This window comes from Phocoena phocoena, chromosome 4 (assembly GCF_963924675.1).
Source record: "Phocoena phocoena chromosome 4, mPhoPho1.1, whole genome shotgun sequence".
NCBI classification, from domain to species: domain Eukaryota; kingdom Metazoa; phylum Chordata; class Mammalia; order Artiodactyla; family Phocoenidae; genus Phocoena; species Phocoena phocoena.
In genome coordinates, this window is record NC_089222.1 from 140,951,094 (window position 1) to 140,965,374 (window position 14,281).

At 49.1% G+C, this 14,281-nt stretch overlaps 1 protein-coding gene and 1 non-coding gene across 2 annotated transcripts in view; both read left to right on the plus strand.

The window, feature by feature from the left end:
• The first annotated feature begins 7,513 nt into the window (after nucleotides 1-7,513).
• On the plus strand, nucleotides 7,514-7,620 carry LOC136123025 (U6 spliceosomal RNA). Its single transcript, XR_010655904.1, has one exon. It is a non-coding gene; the product is annotated as a U6 spliceosomal RNA (small nuclear RNA).
• A 4,457-nt stretch (nucleotides 7,621-12,077) lies between these two features.
• Nucleotides 12,078-14,281, plus strand: part of IGSF5 (immunoglobulin superfamily member 5) — a 77,461-nt gene continuing 75,257 nt past the window's right edge. The window contains exon 1 of the mRNA XM_065875916.1: nucleotides 12,078-12,296. Within this exon, the coding sequence (XP_065731988.1) occupies nucleotides 12,078-12,296 (219 nt within the window). The remainder of the gene's footprint in view (nucleotides 12,297-14,281) is intronic.

The window sequence follows — 14,281 nt, forward strand, 5'->3', positions numbered from 1 at the left end:
ATATGAATTTTAGAAAAGACTAAAGTCACCTACAATGACCAAGAGTAGAATAATTGTTGTCTTGGGCGGCCAGGGGTTGAGAGTATGGACATCTTTGGGGGACTATTCACTGTTCAGTCTACCACAGTCTGCCTCAGGCTCCCCAAGATTCGTACCCATCCTACATGCAAAATACAGTCACCCGGTCCCAGAGTCCCCCAGATTCTCAATCATTACAGCATCAACTTAACTCCAAAATCTTATCATCTGTCTTATAAGAGCAAAAGTCCCAAATCTCATTAGCTAAATCACTGAAAGCAGGTATCAGTGAGACTCTGGGTATGATCACCCTGGGGCAAAATTCCTCTCCATCGGTGGATACGTGGAGTCCAGAATTTCAATGATGGGAAGCATCATCCCCCGTGAGTCATTGGACGTGATGATAAGTAGGGCCAATGTTACTTCCACACTTGATTTCCACACTTATATGTAATACCTACTGGGGACGCAGGATCATGTTTTGTTTTTGACTTACTACGTCCTGGAGGGTAGTGCCCACCCTTGATGGGTACCACCTCCAAGGTGATGCTTTACCTGTGTCTTCAAAGAATTCTTCCATTGTGCTATCAGGTCAGAAGCTTTGGTGTGGTACAGTATGTGATAGGACCGGTGACTGTGGTCATTGGCCCACTGTCAAACTTTTTTGCTGTAAAGCGAGTCCCTGAGCCCATGAGATGTTACGTGGGATCCATGTTCGTGGATCAAATATTCTGTAAACCTTCAGCTAGTGGTTCTGCCTGAAGCCCTGTGGACAGGAAAGGTAAACACACATTGGCATATGAGTTAATGCCTATCAAGGTGAGTCATTCCCTTCCAGGACAGCTGGTTGGTCTCTGAATGATGGTACCGTTTTGAGAGTTCAGGGTGGCACTCTATTGTTTGAGGGTTGGACATTCAGCCATAGCAGTAGCTAGATGAGCCTTGATGAGTTGGAGCCCATGCTGCTGGGCTCTTGCATAGCCTCCTTCCTGTCACTATAGCTATTCTATTCATGCATCCATTGTGTAAGCACTGGTGTGGTCAATGAATGAGAGGAGTGACCTCAGTTGGCTGAGTCATTTTATCTACTTGGTTGCATGGTGAGTACTCTCTGGTGGATGCTAACATACAACACAATGATCTTTACGCCTAATGCTCATTCCCAGAGGACCATCTACAGACCTCCTTGTCCCTTCAAAACTTCCTTCCTCCAAGCCACTGAACAGTGAGCCAGGCAGTTCACCATTGCCCACGAGTCCATGTATGTTCTAACCTCAGGCCACTTCTGCTCCAAATGGATGACAGAGGTTTGAAGCTCTTCCCACTGGGAGGAGTTCCATCACCGTGACTTTCAGGGCCCCCTCCCTGAGCGCTCAGCGACTGTAGTGAATCAATAGTCTGTTTTCAGGGTGTACCACGTAGCAAGCTGACTCATCAATGAACTAAAACTTAGCCTATTATCTCCTCTCTAGCAGGTAGTAATGTACAGTCCTCGTCCTGTGGCCACAGGTGTGAACAGCAGCCGGCACTCAGCAGAGGTGGGAGCTAGATCAGCCTTGGTGAGGGGGCCGTGCAGAACCTCCCTCCACCCCTGCCATCTTGGCTACTCCACCCATGGGCCACTGCAGGCGCAACGGGTGACTGAGGACAGAGGCCACTGGACACCACCAGACCAGTCATCCTGTCCGACTGGTTGTAGAGGCACAGAGGTCCTCAGTGAACAGTGTCATGGACACGGGCATCTGCATGCCCCCTGCCCACTCCCAAAAGCCCATCCACATCCCTTTTCCCTGGGCCTCCAGTGTCTTTGTCTGCTGGGGCTGATAAGACGCAGTACCATAGCCTGGGGGAGGGAGGGAGCGTAAACAGCAGGTATTTATTTCTCACAGTTCTGAAGGCTGGAAGTTCAAGGTCAGGGTGCAGGCGTGGTTGGGCTCTGAGCTCTCTTTCCTGCTTGTACATGGTCACCTTCTGCTGTGTCCTCACATAACAAAGAAAGAGAGAGAGCTCCCTGGTCTCTTCTTGTGAGGACACTAATCTCATCATGATGATCCACCTGTCATGACCTCATCTAACCCCAGTTATCTCCCTGAAGGCCCATCTCCTAATACCATCACATTGCAGGTTAGGGCTTCAACATATACATTTTGGAAGGGGGAGGGGGTGGAGACACAATTCAGTCCATAGCATCCAGTCTCTGATCTACAACCCTGCTTCTTCTAGGTCTCCACCAGAGGTCTCCATCTGCTGGTGTAACAGTGGTAAATGACATGAATCTCTAGGCCACCTGCAGGCGCAGCTTACTTTCTGGCCCTGCTGGTGCCTCATCTGTAGACTCCACTTCCATTGTAAGAATTATTTGCTTGTGAGTGTATAGGTCAAGATGGGCAGTGATGGCTACACGGTCATTTGGTGTTCATGGTCAGGTAATCAGTCTCAATCAGGATCCAGCAGCAGGACAAATGCTTTTCTTTTCAAATACTGTATATTTCTCTGCTGCAGTCGGCACGGGCTTGCTCTAGAATCTTAGGGGTCTACATTGTGATTCTCCTGCTGGGGTTTGTCTTCAGTGGCCACCACAGACACACAGGGTCTACCAGGCTGCATGGCCAAGCAGCAGGCACACTTACACCACAGCCTGGACCTACTGTGGTGCCCTTTCCTTTTCTCAGTGTCCCTGAGAGCTGGCACCTTCCATGCCACACAGTAAATGTAAATGTGTTCGGTAATCTTCTGAAGTTTGAAATATGTTACTTCCAGAAAGCAGAGAACCAAGCTGTGCTTCCTTCTTAGAGGTGGGAGATAAAAATGCAATAATTCATCCTTTACTTTAAAGGGGATGTCCCAGCAAGCCCCGGCCCATTGGGCCCTTAAAAATTTACTGAATATCCTGAATTTTTACAGCAATTTCTCCCACCTTCTGGAGCACTTCTATCTTTCAGAAATCTCCAGCGTACTTGCCACTTTTGTTCATTCATTCTACTTACCACGTCATCTATAGAGCGGACAAACGTGATGTTCTGGGAAAACTCCAGATGGCCCAGGCCTTTTCGGATTAAATTATGACAGGGGGAAGGAGAATTAATGCAACCCTGGGGCAGAGCTATAAATAAATGCTGTTCTCCATCTCATGTGTAAACTGCTTCTAATCCTCTTCCCGGATAAAGATGAAAAATAACACATACATCAAATCAAGGGCTGCATATCACATCCAGGCGAATTGATTCTAGAAAAGAGACCACATCTGGTACAGCAGCTGTTGTCAAGGCTGCTGTGTGGTTGAGTTTGCAGTAGTTCACGTTTATCTTCCAGAACCTCCACGACTTGGAAGGAGGCCAGTTAATAAACAAGACAGAGGAGGTGATAGAATCCTTCACCCCCTGCACTGGTCTTTAAAGATTCTTTCACTTCTCTGGGAAATATTGTTTTTTATTTAGTCTCTTGTCCTGAAGCCAATTACATGAGTTTCTGCTTGGCTTTTCCACTGTGATAGCTCTTACCACTTAGGCCAAGGAATCCATACGTGGTAGAGCAGAGTCCTAGGGCTACCACAACAAAATACCACCAGTGGGTTAGTTTAAACAACAGATATTAATTTTCTCACAGCTCTGGAGGCCAGAAGTCCATCATGAAGATGTGGGCAGGGCTGGTTCCCTCCGAGGATGTGAGGGAGAATCTATCCCCTCCCCCTCTCTTAGCTTCTGGTGGTTTTGTGGAAATCTTTGGCTTTCCTTGGCTTGTAGAAGCAGCACTCCAATTTCTGCTTCCATATTCCCATGGTGTTCTCCCTAAGTGTGTCCCTGTGTCCAAATTTCTCTTTTTTATAAGGACACCAGTCATATTAGATTAGGGCCTGTCCTAATGACCTTAACTGATTACATGTGCAACCATCATTTCCTAATCAGGGAACATTCTGAGGTACTGGGGATTATGACTTCAAAATGTGAGTTTTGGGGGACACAATTCAACCCGTAATATGTGGGTTCTTCCAACTACCAAGTCTGTCCATTCCAGTTATATTGATACATGGAGGATGGGGAGACGGCCACTGGGTGAGTCTGTGCACCTGCCAGGCCCGGGCCAGGTCTGGCTTTATTATCAGCCCCAATGTGCCCCCACTCCAACAGGGGCACCCTGGTGATGCTTCAGATCCCTGAGTGTCAACCACCGTGTATAGCAGCCCTCAAACTGTGTGTGTCTCCTTTCTGTTAGTGGCTGTGGATCCCTTTGGGGAACGACTGGGGAATCATTACCAGTTGCATTTGCTGTGGTGCTGAGGGCCCTTCCTCCTGAGAATCCAGCGTCTTCTTTAGTCAATGGGCTTCAGCCCTGAGAAGTGGCTCAAGTACAGAAAGTGGGCAGGGGTTGGGACTTATTGCCCTCAGCATCCCCACCAGCCATCCTTGATTTTGGTTGAATGTAGAGATGGGGCCATACCCCACTGGCTGCCTCTCTGTCTTGTTCCTCGGAACTCTGTCCTAGTTTCCATGTCCAGGGCTCTCTGAGGGGTGAGCCCTTCCAGTCATGCTTCCCATCACAGTAATCACATCCTTGTGGCTGCTGTTGGGGAAATGCTGCCCCCAGGCCTCTGTACTTTGTGGATTCCCTCCTCCCACTGCTATCAGGGAGCCTGGTCCTGCCACAGCACCCTGTGGTCAGCCAGCCCCTAGCTTCCCAACAGTGCTGGTGGCTTCTCACCTGAGGATTTCTCACCATTGTCTTCAGATGGTTCCCAAGAACACAGGTGGTATGGTCACTCCTCTGGACAACCCCCCCGACATGTTCCCCCAGCTCTGGCTGGTGCATGTCCGCTGGGTCCTGCAGCTCCAGTGGGGCAGAGCCCCTCTCTCCCCTGGCCGACCCAACCCTTCCCTGGCTGGGTTATGTTGCAAGTAAACCCAGGTTGCTGGCGGGATGGTGAGTTTGCAGTAGGTCCTGGGGAAAGGGTGGGGGACGCATGTTTTCTTACAAGGCAGGGGACTCTGCGTTGTCGTCAAGAAAAGTTGGGGTGGAGATGCATTCATCAGAGAAGAGTCGGCTACTTATATAGACCCAGAGGGTTTAGGATTTGCGTATTGACTCAGCTGTCGCCATCTGGAGTGTTTGAGTCTCTGTCCTTTCCCATCAGGGCCCTCACTTTGTTATACCAGGCTTGCGGGGGGTGGAGTCAAGCTTCCCTGCAGGTTTGCTATCCTTACACTTAAGTCCTGGGCCGGAGCCTCAGCTGGTTCAACCCTCCGTGAGTCTCTCTACACACGGCCAAGGAGGTCCTATGGCTTTCACCTTTGTCTTTTATTTCCTCTTTTTAAAAAAATTCAAGTATAGTTGATTTACAGCGTTGTGTTAGTTTCTGGTGTACAGCAAAGTGATTCAGCCATACATATATATATTCTTTTCCATTATGGTTTATCACAGGATATTGAATAGAGTTCTCTGTGCTCTATGGTAGGCCCTTGTCGTTGATCCATTCTCTATGTAATAGCTTACATCTGCTAGGCCCAAACTCCCAATCCACCTTTGCCTTAAGTTGATGACTGAGCCACGTCAGGCTTTCGCTGTGTTTTGCCAGCTCTCTGACAGTGCCCGGCCGCAGCCTCTGAGCCCACAGTCCTCATGTTGCCCCATCCCGAACCTCTTGGTGCCCCCTTCCAAGGGGATCTTATCCCATCCATCGTCTGTGGGGGCGTCATGATTGCACTTGGGCTGAACCATCTGAGTACGTTGAACTGTTCCAGGAATTGTCCATCGTTGCTCATCATCAGCCTGAAGTCCATGGCCATCCAGATGGTGGATGGTCCAACTACCTACTCCCATTTTAGAGTCCGCTTCTTTGGTCCAGTATTGCCCAGACTGTCCTCAGCAGGACACAGAGATGGAGGCGTGTGTGCGGAGCTTCACTGGGGTGGGGAGGTGCTGTCAGGACCTGTCCTTGGCGGGGAGTCAAGCAGGAAACGGAGCAGCAGGAATGTGATGGTAACAGAGACCTCGGCCAGCCCCATGGTTCTGTGAAGAGGGGACGGCCCTTCACAGTGTTCCGAATTGAGGCCTGGGGCTGGGCTGGCTGTTGTCTTCCCACACCATGGGTCTTTGGATAGAGGTTGCCCTTGGGAGGGGAGTGAAACCTTGGGCAAGGAAGCTCGCTTTGGCTGAGGATCATTCCTGGATACACAGTAAAGTGTGAGCCATGCAGGTGACACTCCTGGAAGCCGGGGGGACATCTGAGGGTCTCCCTCAGCATCTGCTACAGGCCTGCTTTGGGGAAGGCTCAGGTGTGCCAGGCAACACGTCCCCAGCCCGTCTCAGAAAGGAGCCTGTCCACCTGTGTCCTGAAAGTCACAAAGCCCAGAACCTACTCCCCAGAAAAGAGTTCAGGAGCCCCCAGGTGTGCCTGAGCCCAGACCAGGCCAGCTTCCCACAGGGAGGACCGGGGTAGGTAGAGCACACGGGTGCCTGGATCAGGGCACCTGCAAGCATGTCCTGATGGGGCAGGGCCAGGAGGGCTCTAGCTGTCCCCACTCCTCTCTCCCTAACGCCCTCCTCTTCTTGAAGGAACAAGGTGTGAGGCACAGACAGAGCAGTGGACCTGGCCACAGAGGTTCCAAGAGGCTGGGAATGTCTGCTCCAGGGTCAGGCAGGCCTCTGGGGAGAGAGAGGAAGTGGTTCCTCCAATTCGGCACAATGGGCATTTGTGGACATTTTGCCTACACAGCATCCATTCCTACTTGTTAAAAACATCGAATCTCCTCTTGGAAAAGTACTTCTCCCTGATGTGTGTTGCCCTGGGGGTGTCCATCAATCAAGGTGCTCTGCCAGCTCCAGCCAAGGGGTAGGCACATGACCCAAACTCAGCCATGCAGACTTTCTCTGGGACTTGAATTTTGAGGGGAATCATCTCCAGATGGAAAAAGGTGATGGGAGCACGTTCATCCCACTGATGGGCCCTGAACTATCAGTGGTTGAGAGGTTGAGAGGTCCTGCTGTGTAGACACCCAGGATCTGGTCCTGCTTCCAAACACTGTTCTCAGCTCCATCTATTCCTTGAGCTGCCCAACTTTCCCCTGAATTTTGCTTGCAACCCGGAGTTAGATGCTGTTTACAGCCAAAACCCTTGAATATGATAAGATGCAGCCCAGTCTAGTCCCCAGACGTGTGTTCATAACCACTAGCTATGGACATGTTGGCTAAGAAACCCATCCTGTTTCCTCCGGGATTTGCCACGTAGGCTTTCAATGGGGTTCATTTTCATTTGGACCCCAGATCGTTTTGTTGAAATGTTATTGCTGAGAGCTGGGAGGATGGGGTGAGGCAAGGTTTCTTATAAAGGACAGATTCAGGTGGGGGAAGGTGTCATTAGCCCTAAACAATCCTTTCTCATGAAGAACTTTCTGTCTTGATGATAACCCTAGATATTCATTTTCTCGTAAAAGCTGTGCTTCAGGCATCGTCAGGACTGGACAGCATCAACGCCGACACTGCCGTTGAAAGTGTGTCTTCCATGCTCACTTCGGCAGCACACATACTAAAATTGTAATGATACAGAGAAGATTATTGGGGACCCTGTGCAAGGATGACATGCAAATTTGGGAAGTGTTCCATGTTTTTAAATGTCCATTGACAGATAAATGGATAAAGAAGATGTGGTATACACACACACACACACACACACACATATACACACACAATGGACTATTACTCAGCCATTAAAAAGAATGAAATAATGCCATTTGCAGCAACACGGATGGACCTAGAGATGATCATACTAAGTGAAGTAAGTCAGAAAGAGAGAGACAAACACCATACGACATCACTTATGTGTGGAATCTAAGATACGACACAAAGGAACGTATCTACAAAACAGAAACAGACTCACAGACATAGAGAACAGACTTGTGGTTGCCAAGAGGTGGGGGTGGGACGGATTGGGATTTGGGGATTAGCAGATGCAAACTAGTATATATGGAATGGATAAACAACAGGTCCTACTGTAGAGCACAGGGAACTATATTCAATATCCTGTGACAAACCATAATGGAAAAGAATATGAAAAAGAATATATATATGAGTCACTTTGCTCTACAGCAGAGATTAATACAACATTGTAAATCAACTATACTTCAATAAAAAAAAGAAATGTACGTCTCCTGTCTGCTTTGTCTCTCAGCTGCCACTGGGAGGTTTTTGTGGATATCCCTGTGATGTGGGAGTGTTTTATTATGATCATGAATTTATTTTGTACTAACAATATACGTATTTGGTTATCAGGTGAAATTTTATTTTTGTTAAATTTCAAAAGGCCAATAGGACTCAGTGTTTGAAATGCTTCTTTTCTTCTGTTTTGCTGGCAGACATGTTTTGAGGTGCTTTTGGGGTGTGTGTGTCTTATTTATTAATAGAACTGAAAAAGAAATTATTTAATGTTTTTCTTGGTGCACTGGCCTGGAAAAATATTTTTATCTTTGACCAGTTCCTTGCTTGGTGTATGCTGGCACTTGAAGGCTGGGTCTTCAAATCTCTCTTGAATGTGACTTTCTTTCCTTTCCAATAAAGGGAAAAGAAAACCCTTTATTTTCCTATTGAGGGTAGAATAAGCAAAAAATTGAGCTGAGGAAAATGTTAGCTTTTTATTCTAGTTGACCTCTTTTTTCCAAGAAGGGCATTTGATTCTCCCTTAAGACATAGAGTTGATAATCCCTGGTGCCATAGTCCTCTCTCTAAATGTAAATAAATATGTGCTTCTGTTTTCAACTGGGTCACATCACTCCAGCTTCCAGAAAGTTTCAGTCCAAATTATGGGGGTCCATATATTTATCTTCTTAACAATCAGCCCTGGCATTCATTCATTCATTCATTCATTCTCCATTGAGCACATATCATGCTTGGTACCGTTCTAGATACTAACAATGCATTGTAAGCAAATAAGAAAATAGATGTTCTTGTAGAATACCAAGAAAGTTCTGGCTAATTTTAGCCTGAATTATGAAAGTAGAAATACTACTTTATTCTATTCAAGGACAAAATATGGCCGGAGGATAATCATTCATGAGTTTTATGACTAGTGTTATTTACAGTTTTCTTTTTTTGTGTTCCAGCTTTAGGGTGAGCATTCATAGAATCACTGAGTCACCCAACAACACCGACTAAAATGAAATGTGTGTGTGTGCGCGCGCGCGCGTGTGCTGGGTGGGCAGGGAACGGACCCAGGGATGTTATTGAGGTAAAATTTTATGTGCATCTTTCTCATTCGGCTTATCACCCTGCAGTGCCATCTGGTGGTTGAAATGAAGGAAAACATTCCAACAAACACTGACGTAATGTGGTATAAACATTTGGCCCCTGTACCTGTGATGAACATATAATTTATACAAACTGGGATCGTTTTGAATGTAAAAAGGAAAACTATTAATAATTTCCCAGGGGCAACAGGCGTAATCTAAGACTGTCAAAGGCAAACCTATGCTAGATACAAGAGTAATAATTTTAATATATTGGGCATTGCTTTACATGCATTATTTAATAAAATCCACATAGTAACCTCATGAAGGGTAAGTTCAATTATTCTCATTTTGCTGTTGAAGGCATGGGGCTTGCAGATTTTCCAGATGACATATAAGATGTCCATTTAATTACAGACAATCAACAAATCATTTTTTAGTATAAGTCCAGATATTCAGGTAAGCAACAAATAATTTTTAGTATAAGTATATCCCATGCAATATTGGAGGCATATTTATACTAAAATATTATTTGTTGTTTATTTGAGATTTCAAATTTAGCTGGACGGTCTGTTGTTGTTACTGTTACTGTTGATTTTCCCCTAAATCTGGCAACCCCAGCTTGGAGAGGTGCAGTAACTTACTTAAGATAGTGTAGACAGCAGGGATGAACTGGTATTTGAAAGCAACTGCTGCTCAGAATGAAGCTCAGGCTCTTAACTGCATGGCTTACTTTTGGTGACCACGAGCCACTCCTGGCCAAGCAGGACGCATTTGGGTGGGGAGGCAGAATCCCGAGTTATTTAATTGTCTTTCCTCTTCAGTTATATATGTAGGTCCGGATTGGGTAGTATATGAAGATATGGACTGTAATGATTAACCCCACAGTTTGTTTTAATTTAGTGACCTTCATAGAATTTGGGGCAGAAAGTGCTGTTGGGCCATAGCAAGAACTAGACCCAGGCCCCGGAAGGTGCCAGAGGATTGGAGAAGATTTCCACGTGGACAAATGGAGATGCCAGCTCGGAACTTTGGGTGCCGAGCAGCAGATGCGAGGGTGGGAGTGTCACGTACAGAGTCCAGCGCTGTGAACGCAGAATTCTTAAAGGAAATGCCCCTGCTCACTCCCCAGCAGGGTACCATTGTGAGGGGCACACGAAGGCCTCCAGCAGGGGCCAGCTTCTCTGATCCAGGTCGGTGGGCAGCCCAGCCATGGCTGGAGGGCCAAGCCTGGGTCACCAACTTCTAGAATGTGTGTTGGGAGGAACTTCTCATCCACGAACCCTTCTTAGGAAACCTACCCTCCAACCCATAGATGAGGCCCTGGCAGCTACTCTTGTTCTTGGTGGCCCAGCCCTGTGTGCCCACGACGACAGGTGGCAGTGGGGACACCTGAGCAAGGTGGACGGTCAGAGTCCATCCCACAGGAACCTAGAGAATGGACTCAAGACACTAGTCTCTGGTGGTCCCCTGAGGAGGATATGAAACCTGGAGCTGGGAGGGCCCTGACAGGAGGGAGGGAGGGGGAAGGGAGAAAGGGGACGAGGGAGGGAGGAGGGAGAAAGAGGAGGAGGGAGGGGGAGGGAGGGGGAAGGGAAGAGGAGGGAGGGAGGGAGATCCTGAGGCCTCCACAATGCCGGGAGCCCGGGCCTGGCTTTCTGGTGGCCTCCCAGCCCCCAGTTCTGGAGCCCTGCTGCCCAACGAGCATCGTATTCCAGTTCTGGAAGCTCCGTGCCCTCCCCGGCAGCCCCTCAGCCTCCCCGTCTGTGTGATGCTGTCAACACCGTCATCCCGAATGACATCCAGCACGTGGTCCAAGAATCACAGCCCTCACCCATGGGGTCCCCCTCATATTAGATACAGAGAAACACTGCGTTATCTCCATTTACCCAGAGGCAGGTTTCTTTGCATACGATTTCCCTGGGACTTCTCCCCCATAAGTGAATCTTGGCCTCAGGACCATACTGAGTCCACTACGAGGTGCGTCAGAGTACCGCAAAGGAGGCTGCCCTCTAGCCTGAGCTGAGGGCTCCTGCTCTGGCCTCCGGGGCTGCTCCCTGCCTGAGTCCTTCCCTGCAGCCACGGGGTCTGTTACCTTCCCGCCTGGGCGGCAGGCCTGCTCTTCCAGGCTTCCTGGCTGTTGCCTCTGTGGGACTCTGGGGTCTGGTGTCCCAGAGGATGGGGTGACCAGGGGACTGTGCGGCACGCGGAGGTCTGTCGCCACCTAGTGGCCAGGTGTGGCCAGTGGCGAAATCGTGCCCAGAGCAGATGACGTCCTCTTGGACTGGGGGAAGCAGCAGCATCCGTGGGCCCCTGGGGAGATTTGGAGGACCACTGAGATGAGCAGAATCAGAAGCCACGTAAGTCAGAGAACAGGAGACTTACATCTGTGGGCTGACAAGCCTGCCGCGGATAGGAGGCTGGCAGTAGTGGACACAGCGTTGGCTTGGTCCCCCATGGCCCCACTGCCCTGCAATGGACCATGTGAAGTGCCATTTCCTCTTGTGACCTTGCTCATCTGGCCACAGTGGACTGGCCTGGAGCTGGACACCAACTAAGACGGATCAATGAGCATTCCACCCTGGAGTTATGGATGTGAGACCTGCAGGATACAGTCAGTCCTTTTCCAGGGCTGGAGGGCAATGCCGATGGACCGTGGCTTTTGAGGAAAGGGCAGCAGCAGGAGCTGAGCTTCACCCACACACGGGGAAGGGGAGGAGAGGGGAAGGGAAGCGGGAAGGCATACAGGTGTCGGGCTCCGCTGGGCCGGAAGCCCAGACCCGGTTCTGTCCATGACGTCTGTGAACCACTCTGGGTCCTTATAATAAATAGCTCATTTTTGTTCAGATGACGCACCTTGGATTTCTGACACTGACAGTCGAAACAAAGTTGGATGAGTACACGTTCAAAGCCAATCGGCAGCCCCCCAATGTGTGCCGTCGGATCAGCCAGTGCTGTGTCCTCAGGGAGCCGAGGCACCTGCAGACCCCTGAGTCCCTGGACAAGCTCATGGGGACCCCGCCCAGCCGTGGGGTGGGTAGACGAGCCGAGGCCTGCGGGGGTGACGTGAGGGGTATTGGAAGGCCACCTGCCCCTCCCGCCTACACATCTTCCGTTAGTACCTGTCACAGTGCCTGGGATTCTCCCAGTGGGGAAGCATTATTCAGGTCCGGACATCCTCTTCCCTGACCATTCTCCCTCCCGACCTTCCCTGATACAAACACCTCAGTGGAGGGTCAAACTGTTAACTCTCCACCCCTCACTGCTGTTAGACCACGGGCTTATACTGGTGAGATCTCTTTTTTTTTTTTTTGCGGTATGCAGGCCTCTCACTGTTGTGGCCTCTCGCGTTGCGGAGCACAGGCTCCGGACGCGCAGGCTCAGCGGCCATGGCTCGTGGGCCCAGCCGCTCCGCGGCATGTGGGATCTTCCCATACCGGGGCACGAACCTGTGTCCCCTGCATCGGCAGGCGGACGCTCAGCCACTGCGCCACCAGAGAAGCCCCATGAGATGTGCCTTTCTCCTCCACCTGACTGTAAGCTCCATGAGGGAGGAAACCATGTTTGCTTTATGTCCCTGTTGCACGAAAAACAGGCCCTGACAGGCCATAGGTGCTCTACATGTGTTGAGTAAATGGATGGGTATCGGGACCACCTGTACTGTAAATGACAAAATTCTTGAGGTCACTTCACCTTTTCGAGGCTTCACCTGGGCCAGTGTAGGCACAGAAGGAGACCCCAGGCTCTCCCTGCCTGCAGTTTGGCCTGGCTGAGGGCCAGCCTGACCTAATTCTCTTCCAGGTCATGATCAGGCTGCTAACTGATGAGCTTAACTGATACGGGGAAATAGAAGAAACAGACAGGAAATACACATGCATCTCCTGTGTATATAATACCCACAGGCTCACTGCATACTGCGCTGTGTGATAAATGTCATTAGTCCCTAAAATATGTTCCTACAAATATAGCACATAGAATACACTGAGCTACCCATCTGGTTTGGTATTAATGTGGTTTTTTCTGCCACGCAGTAAGTCCTCGCGTGCTCCGGCCTTGAGAGCCGGTGAGGCCGACGGAAGCATTGTTCCCACCAGCACACCAACACCCAGAGCTGAGCATTGTACTAATAATCACAGAGCAATCTTCGGCCATTTGACATTTTGAAGATGGTATCTTTTTTTTTCTTTTTCTTTGCGGCACGTGGGCCTCTCACTGCCGTGGCCTCTCCAGTTGCAGAGCACAGGCTCCGGACGTGCAGGCTCAGCGGCCATGGCTCACGGGCCCAGCCGCTCCGCGGCATGTGGGATCTTCCCGGACCGGGGCACGAACCCGTGTCCCCTGCATCGGCAGGCGGACTCCCAACCACTGCGCCACCAGGGAAGCCCTGAAGATGGTATCTTGATGATATAGTTTTCAACTGACCATTTTCTTGTCTTAGGCTTTTTAAAATGAACTTTAAATTTTAGAATTGTTTTAGATTTACAGAAAAATTGAGTACAGTCCAGAGGGTTTCTATATACACCATACTCAGTTTCCCCTGTAATTAACACCCTACATCTGTGTGGTACATGAGGACCATCAAACAAATCGCAACTGAAGGGCATTCGGCAGAGTATCTGTCCGGTAGGTCTCACAACTGTCAAGGTCATCAAAAACAAAGGAAGTCTGAGAAGCTGTCACAGCCAAGAGGGGCCCAAAGAGACATGATGACTGAGTGTCATGGTGGATCCTGGGTGGGGCTCAGGAAAGGAAAAAAAGGATTCAGGGAAAACAGGAGATCTGAATGAAGTATGGACTTCAGTTAATTAGAATAAATCAATTTTGAGTTGTTAACTGTGACACGGGTACCTACTCCTGTAGGGTGTTAATAAGCAGGGAAGCTGGAGGAGGGGGTACCTGGGAACTCCCTGTACTATCCTGGGGATTTTTCTGTAAATCTAAAACTACTCTGAAAGAAAAAGTTTATTTAACAACAACAAAAAATCCATGTGGAATCCAAAAAACAAAACAAAAAACCCCCTTGAGCTATAGATACAGAGAAGAGGTTGGTG